The 17623-nt window shown below is 39.0% G+C and overlaps 1 protein-coding gene across 2 annotated transcripts in view; it reads right to left on the bottom strand.

Moving 5' to 3' along the window:
* SCML4 (Scm polycomb group protein like 4) overlaps positions 1-17623 on the bottom strand; it is a 124177-nt gene that overhangs the window by 21487 nt on the left and 85067 nt on the right. For both annotated transcript variants that reach the window (XR_006104409.1, XM_042471597.1), the window contains exons 3-6: positions 13198-13327; positions 11217-11417; positions 7164-7355; positions 1851-2117 (exon numbers count right to left, since the gene is read on the bottom strand). Coding sequence is in view for 1 of the 2 variants with exons in the window: in XM_042471597.1 (XP_042327531.1) it covers positions 1851-2117; positions 7164-7355; positions 11217-11417; positions 13198-13327 (790 nt within the window). In the remaining variant the exon portion in view is untranslated. The remainder of the gene's footprint in view (positions 1-1850; positions 2118-7163; positions 7356-11216; positions 11418-13197; positions 13328-17623) is intronic.

Below are 17623 nucleotides of genomic sequence, written 5' to 3'. Positions count from 1 at the left end.
TTCCTCAGCAGAGTTGTGTGTGGGTGAAGGGTTACTCCAAAGTCAGCAATTGCAAGTAATTTGGAGGGAGGGTTGCCATGCCAACTCCAGGCTGTCATGCCTGAATCTGGGATATCCCAGAGGGTTTGGATCCAGTGAATCCAAAACTGCTGGTGATTCATTCAACCCCATTCTTAAAATGCTCCTTTTTAGGAGGGTCCTTAAAATGCTTCTTTTTAGGATGGTCCACCAGCTAATGATAGTAATCCTTTGGTGGTCTACCATCCTTTGGTGGATGAGGTCTGCTAGGATAATCTCCCCACTCCATCCTCCCAATGCACCAGCAGAATCTTTTTACTGGTAAGAGACACTTTTGCCTTAACCGTACTCTCTCAGAGCTAGCTAAACCAAACAGCTAGCTCTGGGGCGGAGTAGGGTATGGGGTAGGACTGTATTTGTAACTCTGCCTCTAAAAGGAAAAGAAATGTAGACGTGACACTTAACTGATTAGAAGATGAGGATGATGCATTTTAAGATTAGTTAGTATAGATCAGGCAATATTGATCTCTTTCATGAAGACAGAGCAAGCACTTTGCCAGAATAAATGAATCCAAGGCCAGTTCGGGAATTACCCAATACATTCAAGACATTATTGAGGGCTGGGGGTTATAAACGAATGTCAAGGTGCTAGAAATTAAACCATGTAATTTTTGTTTTAAAAAATGAGATGCAACAAAACAAAACAAAACCCACAGTCATCTGAAGAGTAATTCACATATTTTTCATATTTATATATATTATATATTATTATTTTTATCGGGATTCTGTCACGGACCTAAGGCAGTGGTAGAAAACATATTCAAAACTGTTGTTTGTTTGTTTTTAGTTCACACATTATGATTCAATTTCTTTTCCCACCCTTCAATAATAAGTTCAAGTAATTTTTTTTAAAAAAATTGTTAATTAGCAACTACTTTTGATACTAGTTTTTGAGCCTTTTAGAATTCATGCTTGAAAATTCCCTTCCCTTTAATAAGGAATAAGAACCTCTGGTGGACTTTTGAATAAACATGATCAGATTGCCTCGTTAAATGCTTACATCAAGCTGTGATGTTATCAACACAGACCATAAGTCAGCTACTAGGGCCTGTCAGTTGTTCTGTTTTACATTCCTACAGGTAGACCATATAAGCCTAGTGAGCTGCATTGGGTTTTTGTGTGATCTGATTTTAAAAAGTAACATCATGGTTGGTGTTTAACAAAGAACAGACGTATACACCTTGTTATGGGCCCACTGGAATTTTCTGCACCAGGTACTTTATGGGAGAACCACAAGAGCAAACCAAAATGCCAAATGGCAATTCCTAAGAATTCTCCTGTCATACATGTGATGATGGTAGGAGAGTTCTTTAAAATTGACATTTGGGAGATTTGCTGCAGTGGTATCAACAGCACCAAACTACACTAGTCTAGTGTTAACTAGACTGCATAGTTTCTAAGTGAATATGCAGACAGGTATATGTGTAGGATTCAAAGAGATCATAAATGGGGAATCTGTGTCCTGCCAGATGTTGCTGAACTCCAACTTCCATCAATCCCAATGAGAATTGTTAATGGTCAGGAAAAATAGAAGTGGAAGTCCAACTCTGGAGACCTGTAGTTTCCTCACTTCTGATGCATACAGTGATTCCATGCAGGTCAAGATCAGGGCTTTCTTCCACCACCCCAGTCCTATTTATATGAATTCCCTGTAAACACAAGTATTGTAAGTCCTTCCCCTAGAACCAAACCATAAGAATTATTAAATGGAACTCAGCATAATCTTAACTTCATTAGAGGAAATGAAATATAATTGGAGAATGATTGTTTACCACTTCTGTTTCCTTCCAGATAGGTTCCATTTCGGGTTGGGCTTGATGTCTGGTGCCTCAGGCCAGCAGTTGATGGTCCTCCAGAAGCTATCTGACCAGAACGATGACCACAGGAAGAAGATGATCCCCCACCATGGCGTCCATCTCCAGAACTCTGCCTCATAGAATACACAGATCCCATACAATTGAAGGCAGAATCAGAGGGATCTACACTATAGTGTTTTGTAGTCACTGGATCAACCAAGTAATCTTCTGGTATAACTGTTTCTGTTCAGAAGGAAAGAATTTCAGGGGTTAATAAATGAAAGCCACTGATTTTTTTACCAAAGCTAAACTAGAGTTGTTTTTTAAAAAAAACTTTTCAGTTTTCACTTTCTTTTAAATATGAGCCAGATAGCTTAAACCCATTTACAAACTCAAGTATGAACAAAAGGGAAAGAACTGTACCATGTGAGTTTACCTTATCAGTGAGGATTTATAATAGAAAATGAATCTGAATTTCTGAGACAGCAGTTTTCTAATTCTAAAATCAATTAATAATAAAGAAAAGTCAACTTAACTCAAGGATGTTAGTTGACTGTAGTGTTTGGTATGTTTCTCTATACCTAGAGAAAGTATATTATGAAAGAAGTATGTAGACTGAGATGATTGTTGGGACACAGATTTTTTTTATTATTATTAATGGCATGATATGAGTCACCAGGTAGGTAGCACACTACCTGGCCATTAAGCTCCCTGTTTTCCTTTACTGCCAAAGGAAAACAAGAGGGAAATACACATACTCTTCTTCTTCTTCTTCTCAAATATCACCATCCCACCTTTTTCCCAGTTCAGGTCTCAAGTTGGCTTACAGCAATTAAAAACAAACATGCAATTTGCTGATTAAAAACTCATACCAGCCAATGAGAAGCACAAATAAGCAAAAAATGGATTTTGACTGGCATACACACACACACATACACATGCACACACACTTCTCTATATGTATAACCCTATTCCACTGTCTTAAAGCATGTTACTGTTTACTTAACATGCAAAAAAGGAGAATGTAAGTCCTATCTTCTCTGTTGTCACTTTGCTGACATGAAAAGTGATGAGGCTGAAGAACAAAGCCTCCTCTCTGTGGAGGCTGTATAGCTCACATGAAGAATTTTCATGAGCAGAAATCATGTTCAGAAATCATCATTTTTCACATGAGCAAAGCACAACAAGCAAAGTCAGGGCTAGCATGCTCTTCTTTTTAATGTGGTGAATAAAGAGACTTAAGAATACCCGATTATGGCTAATATCTATCTATTTTCTGGGTATGTGGGCTCCTTCCTTCTGTAATGTACTGTGTTCCACAGCAGAATGTACACCGACTGTTATTCAGAAAGGATACTTTGGCCTGTTACAGACTGCCAAAATAAAGCTGCTTCAGGTCTCTTTGGAGGTATGCTATTTAAATGATGCATGGGTCCTAAGAGTCTGGAGGTCGCGCCAAAGCCACACTCCATTCCTAAGCACTGGAGTGCAGCTTTGGTGCAGCTTCCAGATTCTTAGGATGCATGCATCATTTAAACAGCATACCTTCAAAGAGACCCGAAGCAGCTTTATTTTGGCAGTCTGTAACAGGCCTTTGTCAATCCTGAAGAGAATCACTTTATTTTGATGGTGTATCATGGATTTGTTTATTTATTTAAAGTATTTCTGTATTGGGCTCCTGTATTCTATAAGGGCTCCTGAGGTGACAAAAAATAAAGACCATTGAAAACAATACAAGTATCCACCACACATCTAGGAAACACCTTCCACATAGCTTATACTTTTATTTTTAACATCTTTTTTGGGCAGCATTACACTCCTTGAGACTATCCCAGTTCAATTCCTCATTAATACTCCCTAGGGCAATCTCCGTCTTTCCTTTCCCTTCCCTCTTTGCATCTTTCATTTTTTGGCACATTTCTCACTGGCACTGTTCATATTATTTCATCCTGAAATCACCCCATGACCCTATCTCTGTACCTTTTTAAGTGCTATAATATTTTTCTTATAATGGGATGACCAGATGTGACCCATCTATTTTCAGCACCATGATCTCATGGCCACCTGGTCTTGCTCCCTGTTTTAGTTATGCTATTGGTTTATTTGACTGTATGACCTGCTTCCTAGGCACCACACTGAGTACTGTAGATCCAATCAGTCCTTAGTTGAAAGACTACCTAAATATTTAATAACTATAATTATTTGGTACATAATGCTGGGATAGATTTCATGTCCATCCCAGCATCAGGTCTTTACTCACCCTAGGACAGACAACTCATTAAAACTGTTATCAAAAATAATTTAGAAAAAGAACTGATTGAAACAAAAATAACTTTCCTCCAGACCAACAAATCTTAGCTCCAGATAATCTTTGTTGTGATCAAAAACAGTATGACTGAGGCTTTAAGAAAAAATGTTGGTGATATAAATATTCCAGGGTTCTCTTTATTTGACTTGGTAGCCTGTTACTAGATGTGTAGGAACTCTAGTTTGGCAATTAAAAAAAATAAGGGTCCTGAGATGGCACAGCTCCTGATCATCTCCCTTATATTGCAGAACACAGTTCTTCTGGATAAGTTCTGCCATACAATTCATCACAGATGTTATGTAAGAACTGATTGTGTAGTTTCAGATCACCAGTAATGTCTATAAAATTATATTTGTGACACCTTTGGTGCAGAAAGTAATTTACCTGACATACAATGAGGGAAGGGAAATAAGCATAGAATAGTATATGTAAGGGAGACATGTCCAACAAACGTGTGCTTGCAAGGTCTTCCACGGCTGCTCTCAGATTCCACCTGAAATCATCTCTTTTGTCATATAAGCAAGGCCCCCTGTATCTGATCACATATGGCTGTATTAGTTCCAGGGCCACAGGAATGTCAGCAACCTAAGGACAACACATGAATGAAAGAAGGCCTCTCCTTTCCATCATGTGCTCTGGATTGCCATCCAATCCTGTGGGAAAATTAGCTACTCCTTCCATTGTACCACCCTATATAGCTGCTTACATCGTCAAGAATACATAGCAGAGTCCCCCATGCATGGTGGTCTTACATTCCTATCTGCAGTGTGAGTAACCATAGCCTGATCTCTCTCTCACACACACACACACCTCTTCCAGTGTATCTGAATGGTGGAAATTGAATCTGTTGCATGACTGTGTACAATATTAAAAATAAACATAGTGAATATATGCTGGAAGCAACAACAACAACAACAACAACAAAACCCTCAAACCATCACGTGGCTGAATAATAACAAAATTTCTAAGTCTGGTTTAAAATCTACCAGACATTATCCCAGTGTAGCTCTATGAAGACACTAGAGAGCTGTCATGAATTGAAGTAAATAAATGTCCGTTTTTACTTTGTGCAAAGTAGCTATTTACAAATAACATATTATGCTAATGTAATGTCCCCTTCACTGAATCACTGTCAAACAGTGTCTGAATGGGGGGGGAGGGGTACAGAGGCGACAATACCACAACCCCACTTTGGACTCAAACTCAGCTGTCAAAAAAGAATGAAAAATCCATGTATACCATCATCGCATTCCATTTCATTTCAAATGCTTCAGACAACATAATGACCTCCTCTCCGCAAACCTTTTTAGATCAGGCAAATAGTTTTCTATTAAATTTTGCTGTGGTTCAGTGGATTGCATGGATCTCCCATTCCCCCTTTAAATCTGACCTTAATATTTTATTTATTGTTTATGGGATAATGTTCATGGCAGAAGAATATATGAGGCAATAAATGGCTTGTGCAGGTAATTAAATGCTGAAGCAAAGCCGGGACTACTGATAACCATAAAAGCCATTTATTTTGACTGTACTCCAAAGCTATGTGCTGCAGTTATTATAGGAGGAAAGGCAAGATTGAGTTCTGCCACAGGACTAAATAAGGGAAAGAATAACACAGGGCATTTGTTGTGTTTGAGGGACTGATCTAGTGTTACTTCCCCTCCTCTGCCTCTTCAGAAGATCCTTTTGAAGTCAGGCAACAGACACAATAGCCATTCTATGAATTTTCATAAAGTCCTTGGTGGGGTTTTTAAATTAATAACTTTTTAAGACCAAACAAAATTGTAAATGTCATTACAGTCCTTCGTTCTCCAAGCACTTTTTTCACTCAGCTTGTACCACGAAGTGTTGATATTTGGCAGATCTGAAGGTGGCAGCACATTTAGACATTTTTCCCCCATAAAATCATCAAGCAACAAAATGAAAGCACATTTTCCTCATTATAAAATGAAGTTGCTTTCTTTCTTTCTTTCTTTCTTTCTTTCTTTCTTTCTTTCTTTCTCTTTCTTTCTTTATGTCAACTAAAAGGATACATAAAAGCATAACAATTATAATAATTGTAGAGAGTTAAGCAGTAGTGTGGATTACAGAGCTTAGAAATATTGACTATTTTTCTGGATAACAACTCCAAAAATGTCGCAGCCAGCATGGTCACTACTAATGTGGGATTCTGGGATTTATTATCCAAATAACTCTGTAATGCATATATAACGCCAACCAATTGAGCAAAGTAATCTGAGTGCCATGCCCCACGACCCCAACCAAATCCCACAAATGCAGTTAACAGCTTTATAGCATAAAGGGAACCCAAATGGGTTTCCCAACCTAGTGAATGCATCATAACTTAAGTATGGAATGGCATACAGAGAGGGCCAGAATGTCCACTAAAGCTTAGGTCTCAGCTTTGTGTTGGAGAAGAGAGTTAAAATCTAAATGTGTAGCAAGTCTTACAAAACACATTTCTTAAGGCCAAACCAGAACCCAAATGGGGGAGACATGGTCAACTTTTCCACTTCTGTGTTCTTTAAAGCTACTGTGAGGAATTCCAGTTTCAACCCCAGTTAGTAGCACAATGTGAATTATATTGATATCTTCCCCTGTCTAAATTCCTTCCTTTGGTCTTTAAATGCAGTATTTCAGTAGGAAGAAAATATAGCCAAGAGTCAGATAGCCACATTCTTCTCCCCACATTGTGGGGCTAAAAGCAACTGTAGAGATTGACTTAGCTCTGAAGAACAGCTGGTTCACCTCCCCTTATGGATTTTTTATAGTAAAAAGGATATTTGGGACAGGAGATATAGAGCTTCTGCATTGCATGCAATTCAGCTCTTTACAAGGGAAGTTATTCTGGGATATGGCATGCAACTTCCATCACCACTGATGATGCACACAGACTTGTGTGATATAAACTTTTAATGGGAAATAAGGTCAGTTTTGCAGGGTATCCACAGCTATATAGTTCACCCGCTGTTAAAACTTACCTGATTCCATGCGTCCATTTTCGTATTCTTCAGGGTTTTCAGAAGTACTGTATTGTGGGAAAGGCTGATTGCTGAAAAGATTGTCGCACAATAAGCTACGGCAAAGCTTTTTGAGGAACCGCAAAACATAACCAATACTGTTTACAACTGGCAGGCTCAATAGGTGTTGTTTCCCATCAAAAGAAGCAGAAACTAGACAAAAAAAATTGCAGGAATTAGAGATATTGTTCAACATAAACAACAGTGCCATTCTAAAACAAATTTAGGTTGTCTTAATGGGGTGCTGTCCAATGGGGTGAGAATGATGATGCTTTTGAACATCCACTAAATGAATACATGAACCATGATACAGTAGTACAAATACACAGTAAAGGGGGTGAACATGCTCCCACCCAATTTTGTAGCATTTGGAGCTCACAGAAACCGCCAGCATCACACATACACAAACACACACTCAAACTCTTTCCATTTAAAAGGGAGAGAATCACATGCATGGAAGCCTCCAGGAGGCTCAATTTTCTTTTAGAATGAGGTTTGTCCACCTTGTTTTGCTTGAAAATAAAGGTAGGATTTTTTTAATGGAGGGAATAATCAAGTGTCTCTTGCTAAGGGTGGTTACAGCAACAGTTGTCTCTAGGAAGCATATTTGCACCTGGAATCACCAAACTCCAGCTCTAAATATTTCACAGAAAGAGTTAACCCTGGATTTCTCTTCCAGAATCACAGTGTGGATCATTTCCAAGGACACATACAAACTTTGCGATTAATTCCTCTCTCTGTGCTGAGTTAAATCAAATCATCAGAGCCTGAGAAAAACAGTACTCTGGACATGGCTTCCTGCCAATCTGGTACAAAGGATGAATTCACAAAAGCACATTGGGGGTATTTTAAACCACCAACCCCAATCTACACTGACCCCAATGTATGCTATTGCTGTTTACACAAGTTACAAAATATCATGAGGCTGCTAACTGCCTTTTTCCTTAGCTTTTTTAAAATGAATAGATTAAATAGATTTAAAACAATAGACAAATCAGATTGATCGACACTAGTTCACACTTGTAGTGGGGGAAAATACAATGGATTGGGGAAATACTGTAGAAGCATCTTAAAGTATATAGTGATGAACAAGATCTTCATTCCATGTTCAAAAGCTAAGTGCACAAGTATCTTAATCTTTTCATGAACCTTTCATCAACACTGTCAATGGGACAGGATCCTCCACAGAATGGGCACAGAGCCCATTCAGCTCCACTAATACTTGTTGATCCCCCCCAGACTCTGCTTTCTGAATTTCCTGCCTCATTCTACCTAATGGTAAGCCTGGCATTGGGGGAAATGGGCCCAAAATTGGCAATATCAGTTGGTATGTCATATACGTTCAACTGTCTGGGCCCTAATCTGAATAGGAACCAACTAGTACTCAAACAGTGCAGTTATAACCTATTGCTTGTACTCTTGTACATCTGTTGTTGTTGTTGCTGTGTGCCTTCAAGTCATTTACTGACTTATGAACCTATCATAGGGTTTTCTTGGCAAGCTTTGTTCAGAGGTGGTTTGGCATTGCCTTCCACTGAGGATGAGAGCACGTCACTTGCCCAAGGTCACCCAATGGGTTTTCATGGCCAAGTTGGGAATCGAACCCTGGTCTTCAGAGTTGTAGTCCAACACTCAAACCACTGCACCATTCTGGCTCTCACTGTAGGTCTATAAAAACCTATTATGTCTTTTAAAATTGGTTGGAAGTTGTTGTTGTAGTTGAATCAACATCTCTTAGACCAGGGTTAGTAGTGGAGAGTTTTGTGCTTTATACTTTTGACAAAGAAAAACTGTGATCTCAGTAATATGCTTATTGGTGTTTCAGCTTAAATATAATGAATCTAAAGCATGAACCCATAAGGCTGTCATCTCATTTAAATTAATAGGAATTCAGTCATGCCCATATAAGAAAAAAATGAACCTTATTGGACACAACTGCTTGGCATGTTTTCAGGACTTAGCTCAAATAATTTCTTGAACATGTGCAGCCTTTTGTTTCTTTGAATAAGGATGCAAACTGGGAACAGAGTGCCTTGGGGGAGGGAGTTAATATGGAAATAGGATATAATTAAATGTTGCACAGCAGGAAAAAAAAACCTTAGGGTTACTGAGCACACAGACTCCCAGTGATGCCATAGAAATAGTATCACCACTGCAACAGGAACAGATTTCTCCAGATCTATCTTCAGTAGAAAATACAGATCTTTAAGAGCATTTGTTCTTCACTTTCATTTTAACAAGATTAAAAATTAGCATCCTTTATTTCCAAGTAATTTTGTAATTATGGACTACATTTTGTGGCTCAGTTTTTTAAAAGAAAATCTGTAAAGACATAGGTGACCATAACTCTATTTCAGATATTACAGAATAACCATGTGACAAGGGATGAGCCCCCCCCTTGCACACGTCCTTCATTCTCTTCATGTAGAGAGTGGCTTTCTGAAGGGGAGAGCCTTCACTATGGATGGAGGCTCTGAGGATGATCCAGAATGCAGAAAAATCACCTTTCTGGATCACGTGGAAAGCTTCCCTAGATAAAGAAAAATCTCTTCTTAAGAAAGCCACTCTCCCATGACCTGAGCTATGGATAGTCACATGAAAATATTGGGTTGGCATTCTCCCTTTTCTCACTTGTTTGTTCCTTTTTTGTTGTTGTTGCTCATACAGGATTAGAAATACATAAGAAAATTAAGGGTATTATCCTAGCCTATTACATAATATTTTGATTCTTTAACTGGAATGTGATCTCAGCCACAGGGGTTAAGAGATTTTAGTAGGTGTATTGTTCCAGCCATCTCAAAGAAGTGAGAACTTCAAAATGAGAAAAAGTAATATGGTGCCTTAAAGATTTGCAGATACAGTATATTATGAGAAAATCTTTTTATGGATTACTCCACTTTATCAAATACAGCATATGTGAACATGTTCTCAAATACATAACATTGGTGGTAGGTAGGGGTACACCAGGATACAGAGGAGAAAATGTTAACAATGAGATGAAACAGAAATGAAATGGCCAGGTGGGAGAGGGAATACAACCCATGTTCATGTTCAAGTATATGCACAATAAGAGGCATGTCTGTTCAGAACTGCATTAACTGATATTTGTTATTCACATGTCAAAACAAGAAGAAGTCTGGAGAGGGGCTAGACAGGGCCAGAGAGTATCTTGAGAAATATAGCCCATTACTCAAACCAGCAGCCACTTGCCCAGGTTGCCCAGCAGCCACTCCAGACTCTGAATGAAAGACACCTAGCGCTGCAGATTCTGGATCAGGCACAGCTACTGGGTGAGCAACATTCAGACTCTCAACAGAAGACATTCCTCTCCACAATAGCTGCTGAGTGGGGCAGTGGTATGGCCTCCAGAGGGTCCATTCAGAGTCTGGTGTGGCTGCTGGGTGAGTGAGAAAAAGAGGCAATGCCCTTTCTTGCTCACCCACTAGCCATACCAGTCCCACCAGGTGTATCACCTACCGGGTGTCACCCAGCACAGTCTGCACACACTCTAGTGACACCTCTGCTAGGGGAAGCCGCAGCAGTTTGCTTTTGCCTGATCTTACTCCCCCCCCCCCCCCATTACATTAACTGAGCAGCTTTGCCAGTTTCTGAGGAATTCCCTGGAATCAGGGGGATTTAATTAATTTCTTTCTGGGGATTTTGACTGTCTATTCTGGTAAATATTGGGGAATTCTGGGGATTTTGGATTTGGGTAAAACATTCTGGGGAATATCTTTGAGGCTTGTTGGCAACACTGTAACTTAGTACAAAGTACTTTTGAAATCTGAAATCAGTTTGCTGCAACTGGTGTAAGCTGAAGATGAAAGAGGAAAGTGGAAGAGAAAGAGAAAGTAGAACATTTTTGATGCAGTTGGAAAAGTGGAATGGCAAAGGATTCTTCAGAACCATCCCTACCAAATCAGAAAAGATGGAGAGTATGTCATTTTCAAGTCCCATGGCCTTTTTCCTGTTCAAAACAGAGACTTGGCACAAAAGACTTTCCCACTTTTTTACCTGACACAATTTCACCTCCATAGCCCTGCTTGACAAGTGAGAAGACTGTCTTTTGCTGGTGTGCACAGTCAATGCAGGCCTGGACTGCTTGTTGTAGCACCATGGAAGGCCTTTCAGGTCCAAAGTGGTCTGGGAGTTGCTGCACTTTCTTCCGTTCAAGGTATGGCCCCACATTTGCTTGCTTGTTGACGTAAATGCAGACTGCAGACAGGAAAAAAAAATATTGTTGTTACCAAAATAAGTCCTCTAAAAGGCTTCACAAAAGTAAATCCCTTTCCTGCATCAACCTAGAAAACAGCAAACAAAAATGACATGTGTCAGCACTGCTGACATGTAGCTCCCAGCCAATGATTTGTAACAGAATATAGCTCTTGTCAGGAAAAGGGGAACTAAATAAACTTAGCAATATGCATTTTCAATGAAACAACGACCAGAGTGAAATTTTCTGATGGTGAATTTGGGGGGCAGTCTAAAATATATCTTTGTTTTCAGAATGCCAGTATATTGTTCCAAGTTTCATGCAACTAATATGGAAAGGAGGAGAGAATCACAAGACTACATTTTACAGTTGCTCAGTTTTAAAAAGGATAATTCTAGGAATCCATACTGCTAAGAGATTATTAAAATGAAGCACTTAAGAAAAAGTGAAGACTGAACTCCTGTTGAGTAAGAACCCTTTTAATCTTGTTGTTATTTGTTAGCCCATCTTGGATGCTTCTTTATACAGTGGTACCTCGGGATACGAAATACCCAGGTTACGAAATTTTCGGGATACGAAAAAATCCCATAGGGAATTATTGTTTCGGGTTACGAATGTTTTTTCGGGTTACGAAAAAACTTTTGGTGCTTTTTTCGGCTTTTTCGCACGGAATCGCGGCTTTTCCCCATTAGCGCCTATGGCAATTCGGCTTACGAAGGCTTTTCGGGTTACGAAAGCGGCCGCGTTACGAATTAATTTCGTAACCCGAGGCACCACTGTACTTCACAGTAGACTATGTAAGAGATTTTGCTTTTGTCTGTCTTATATTCTATATTCTCCGTGCTTAAACTGTCTACAGAGGACACTGCTAAAAGGAAAGAAGTACATCAGTCTAGCTTTTGCATATTGATGCACAATTAATGAAATGGTTTGTAGCACCATTGTCCTAACCATTTTACATATCAGAACACTTCTTTTTCTTTTAAATAAATAAATGGAGGGATAATGGAGATTCCAGCATTTCTGTGACTTGTCAGTGGGTGGGTGTGTTTGCTTATCACAGACATGGTCTAAATCAGTCTAATATAAGACACATTATTATTGCTGGCTGCAAGCGTGCCAGACTTGTCATCACTCAGAACATATAGCATTACCCTGCGACAGAAATCAGATAGGTGACAAAAGAAATTATAACAGAGTGAAGAACGTGGATGATGGCTGTGCAATGTTCAGGATAATATACTGTTAGTATCACCATAATGAAAATCTAGTGCTTGAAGTGTTAGCAGCCGCTCAAGCTGAACAATAAAAAGACTCATAGCAATCTATTCTGAGTAAATAGGACTATAATGGCAATAATAGTTAGCATTACATAGCACTTTAAGCTATCAAAAGGCCATACAAACAAACAGGAGAAAACCATTACAAGCATGAACGAGGAACACAAACAGCATTACAAAGGTCTGATGACAATTTTTTAAATACAAAATGGCACAGACTTTATTCCCAGAACATGGTGTTTCCTAATTCAGACCTAGAATGTGACTTGTTTATTTGTGGAAAGGAGAGTAAAAAAGAAAACTGGATAGATTGCCACAAAAAAAATGGAAAGCTGCCTTTATCAACAAAAACAATAAAACTTTGCATTTTAAAAGGAAATCTGCCAGATTGTTTTGTAACATTGCATAGGGAACCTGATGACAGAGAAATCCCCCAAATAAATGTGCATGTGCACACACAAATACACAGACTTCATTATGATGTCTTATTGAGTACACATACCTGTGAGGGCTTGTGGAGCTGCTGAATTGGGTATTGTAGCTGCATCCTGTGGGATTGAACTAATATCAGGTTCTGGTGTGCTTCTTGGTGGGGAGATTGCTAAAGGAGTCATTAGAACACGAGATTTCAGCTGGAAGACAAAACCAATTTAAGTAATGAAAATACATACAGGATCTGTTCTTTCATATCACATCTATGAACTCCCACACTTTAGCAAATTTCTATACTATCACAGTTTTTATAGACCTATTAATGCTTCAGAAGAAAAAAGCCACATGACTTGCAGTATGCATTGCCATTTTATGCTGTAAGAAGCAAAATATTATGCAATTCATGAAATAGTTATTTACATCCTAGAAGGCACTATCCATATATAGCTTATTAAGAATGTACTTTGGAAAGTGTTATTTCTTAAAAAACAAACAAACAAAAAAAAACAACCACCACCACCACCCCCCCCCCAAATCCATGAATATTTGGATTCCGGGTTCTTTCAGTGTTATCAATGACGCTAGTCGAGAGGTATCTATCTTGAAATGAACCATTTAATCTTTAAAATTGTATCTACATTTACACCATTTAGCTACAAGCAAAATGGAGCCCTTAGGTATAAGAGCCAAACTCTTCTGGATCGGCAGGCATAATTATGCTGCTGACACTATTGGCATAGGCACAGCAAGACCAAAAAGAAAAGAAAATGACAAGCTCAGCAGCACAAGGAAAAAGGAGAAAGATGGCAATGGGAAAAAGGCTGCAATCCAACCCTTATTTCTTCAATGCATTCCATGATCTCTGGAGATAGGAGTCCTCAGAGTGCCAAGGTCTTTGGGAAAGAGGGCTTGGGGAATTACCTATTCCTGGCAATTGTGAATCACCTCCACCTTTCATAGCACCTTTGGTCTGATACACATACTCAATCTCTCTCTCTCTCTCTCTCTCTCTCTCACACCACACACACACAAAGGCTAAGTTACTTTTTCTTAGACTTTATGTCCCAGAAACCCTCAGCCACATATCCAATGGTCATACGAGCTACTAGATACTAGTCCCCCAAAGTGAGTTTATACTGATGTTATTGTTCCAAGAAAGCCATTCAGGACAGGGCAGGGTATAACAAAACAAACTTATACTTGAGTACAGAAGCCCCAAGCATTGGTTCATCTGAGCAGACATGACATCAAAGGCATGAAGCTGCACGACCAAACACGCACAATACAAAAATGAACAAAAGCCAACAGGTGGGTAAATATTGTGATATTTTTAAATAAAAAATGGATTCTTCTTCATTTAAGTCTAATTTTATTTAAATGTGATGTTTTTTTAAAAAAAAATTAAGGCATTTCCTCCCATTTAAAATATCAGTTAAAAACCATCTAACAGGTTTAAAAGCCAAAACAAGATGTTATCACACAATCCTTATAGGGCTACTATTCCACATAACCTGAGCTCGCCCTGGCATTCTGGGATGGCAGTTAAAGGAGGGGTATTTAGAACTTCCTGCCTGAGAATTCTAAATACACCTCCTTAAAACTGCAAATCCCAGAATGCAACAGGAGGCAGCTAGAGCAGTTAAAGTGGAATAGTAGCACTATAAGAGTATAGTGTGATAAACATCCATCATTGCATACCTGAAACTCACAAACATCAGAAATACCTAGATGGAGCTATTTTTACATTCTTGTAAAAACAAATTAATGACTGTCACATTCACACACTAAGTTATCTACAATCAAATATGAAAAAACAGGAAAACCTGTATTTGTTTCACTCTATGAATAAAAATGACAGCTAGAGAGCTAAGGATGAGGGCATACTGTAGAGGTTTCAAGGGCAATGTCCTTTTCTTATTGCTGAAATTTTAAAAAATTGAAAATGCAAACATTTTTTAAAGCAATCAGAATGGTGTCATGGGCTTAGCAGTGTAGCTACTGGCCTTTGGGTTTCAAAGAATTTTCAAAGAAACAACAACCAGTGTGAAATTTTCTGATGGTGAATTGGGGCGGGGGGGGCACTAGCATTTACATCCATATAGCATGGATATATCCTTCGCTGTCTGCCATCCTCCCCTGAAAAATTGTCCCTTGTACAAAGCACATAATAATAATAATAATAATAATAATAATAATAATAATAATAATAATAATAATAATAAGGTATTTATCTTTTCCCACCTCTCCCAGGTGGATCAAGGTGGTGTTACAACCCAACAATAACAATAAGATACAAGAATAAAACATATAATTTTCAAGCATTAAAACAGTTAAAAACAGCACAGTCAAACAATTATAAGATATAATATTCTGATCCTGAATAGAAGAGTGAATGATGTCTTTACAGAAGATTGGGTGAACTGCCCTCTTGAAACCCTCCAAAGATGTAATAAGACAGATCTCTTCCGGGAGGTTGTTCCATAGTTTAGGAGCCACTGGTGAAAACATGGATGTTACATAAATATGCACATGTATTTTAAATACATGTCCCCTTTTCACCTCCTTCTAAACAGGTTTCTGCAATAAATGGCATTTTCAAATAGCAGATATGTGTTCATTTTGCAAGACATGAAAATGCCATGGTTTGCAATGAAATTTCAGCATTATCACTGCTTTGCAATTCCAGATTTCACTGGCAGATTTCACTTTTTCCTAACTAATTTTGTATCAGGTGCCCCATGGTCTCTGAGATGCTGGCTGTGAGGGCCACATGCAGCTGCTGGCTGCACTTTCTTCAACCTAATTTATTTATTTATTTTATCATAATTTAAATCAATCCATCCTACTTACTGTTGGAGGTAAATGATCATAGGGAAGAAACAGTGAGTAGCTGTTTTTAAATTTACAACAGTCAAGAGTGGACAAGATACCTGAGCCCATCAGACTACCTTTCAGTCACTTGCAGCACTGCTTTTTATCCAGACCTTGGCAGCTAGCTGGATTTTATGTTAACAGGAATGCTGCTACTTTTTAGTGATCATTAAAAGCATTAACCTGCTTTTATATTTTAATTGTACTGAGGGTTTGTCTGATCATCCTGAGTGCTGGTGTTTGACAGAGAGGTGGGATGTACTGTACAGTTAATAAATAGGCTATGAAAAGTCCCTGTTCTGTCAGCATGGCTCTCTTTGACATATTCAGGAGCCAGTCCCAAGAATTGGCAATTGTGGAATACCCTCCTGATTTGGTAGGGACAGTCCCAATTAATCCTCTATCATCCAACTTTTTCAGCTGCTTTCAAAATGTCCCAGTTTCTCTTCCCTCCTCCTACTTTCCCCTTTTGTCTTCAGCCTACTTCAGTTGCTGCAAATTGAAAAAGTAGTTTGCACTTAATTCAGCAAGAGAAGAAAGGAGGGTGTGGAATCCTATTCTTCCCAGCAGGATCAGGCAAAAGCAAACTGCTACTGCCTTTCTTAGCTTCTGTATCCTTACTCATTCATAAATTATGCCATCTTAACCACACTATAATGTTATTTGGACATGTATCTTCATTGTCATCTGTGAAGTGTTGGAGGATGTGTTGTGGCTCTCCTGGGATTTGGGTTTTGCAACTGCCATTATCTTCAAATATCTGGGGAAAATCTTTCACGCTACTGGTAGCAGGAGTGCATGGGGACTATGCTGCTGTTAATGCACAGAGGAGCTCAACAGCCATCCTCAAATTTCTTATGACAACTATATACCTGCACTCAAACTCTTCAAAGCCAGATTAGTTGCACAACTGCTTTATGGATCCCAGCTGGGACCCTTCCCCAATAAGGCACCATTAGAGCTTGTCCAATCCAAATGTCTAAGATCAGCATTTCATGGTCCAAAGTGTGTCTCTAATGCAGTTCTGAGATTGAAGTCAGGCTTTATGAAAATGGGGTCCAGAGTGTAGGTACTCAGCTACTGGCTCAGACTATCCTTCTTTCCCACCAGCCTTGCTCCACTTACCCTGACTGATTAATTCCAGTCTATGTGAAAACATAAGATGCCAGCCGCAGATGCTGGCGAAACGCCAGGAAGAAACTCTTCTAGAACATGGCCACATAGCCCGAAAAACCCACAAAAAAAACTATGTATGCCGGCCATGAAAGCCTTTGACTTCACAGATGGTGATTATTAAAATTTCTTCACTGGGCTTCTTTCCAGATATTTGCTCAGCATGGGATATTAAAATGCTAAAGCAACCATCAAACAATGACTGATAGATATAGAGTGACAGCTACACCTAGCTAGCACCCCAACGTTTATTGTTAATGACTCCAGCAGATACTTGGCATCACCTATGGCATATTTAGCAAAACTCAAAGTAGCTAAACACCAGAGACTCTTTACTTTGGTATGATGCCATGCCCTCCCCTCAGCTGAAGGCTGATATAAGAAGATCCCCTTCTCAGAGAGATTATGTCCCTCTGACCCTGGCCAAATAGAGACAACAGAGCACTTATTAC

The sequence above is a fragment of the Sceloporus undulatus genome, chromosome 1 (assembly GCF_019175285.1).
Source record: "Sceloporus undulatus isolate JIND9_A2432 ecotype Alabama chromosome 1, SceUnd_v1.1, whole genome shotgun sequence".
Taxonomy (NCBI): domain Eukaryota; kingdom Metazoa; phylum Chordata; class Lepidosauria; order Squamata; family Phrynosomatidae; genus Sceloporus; species Sceloporus undulatus.
This window is presented reverse-complemented; position numbering and strand designations above follow the sequence as displayed.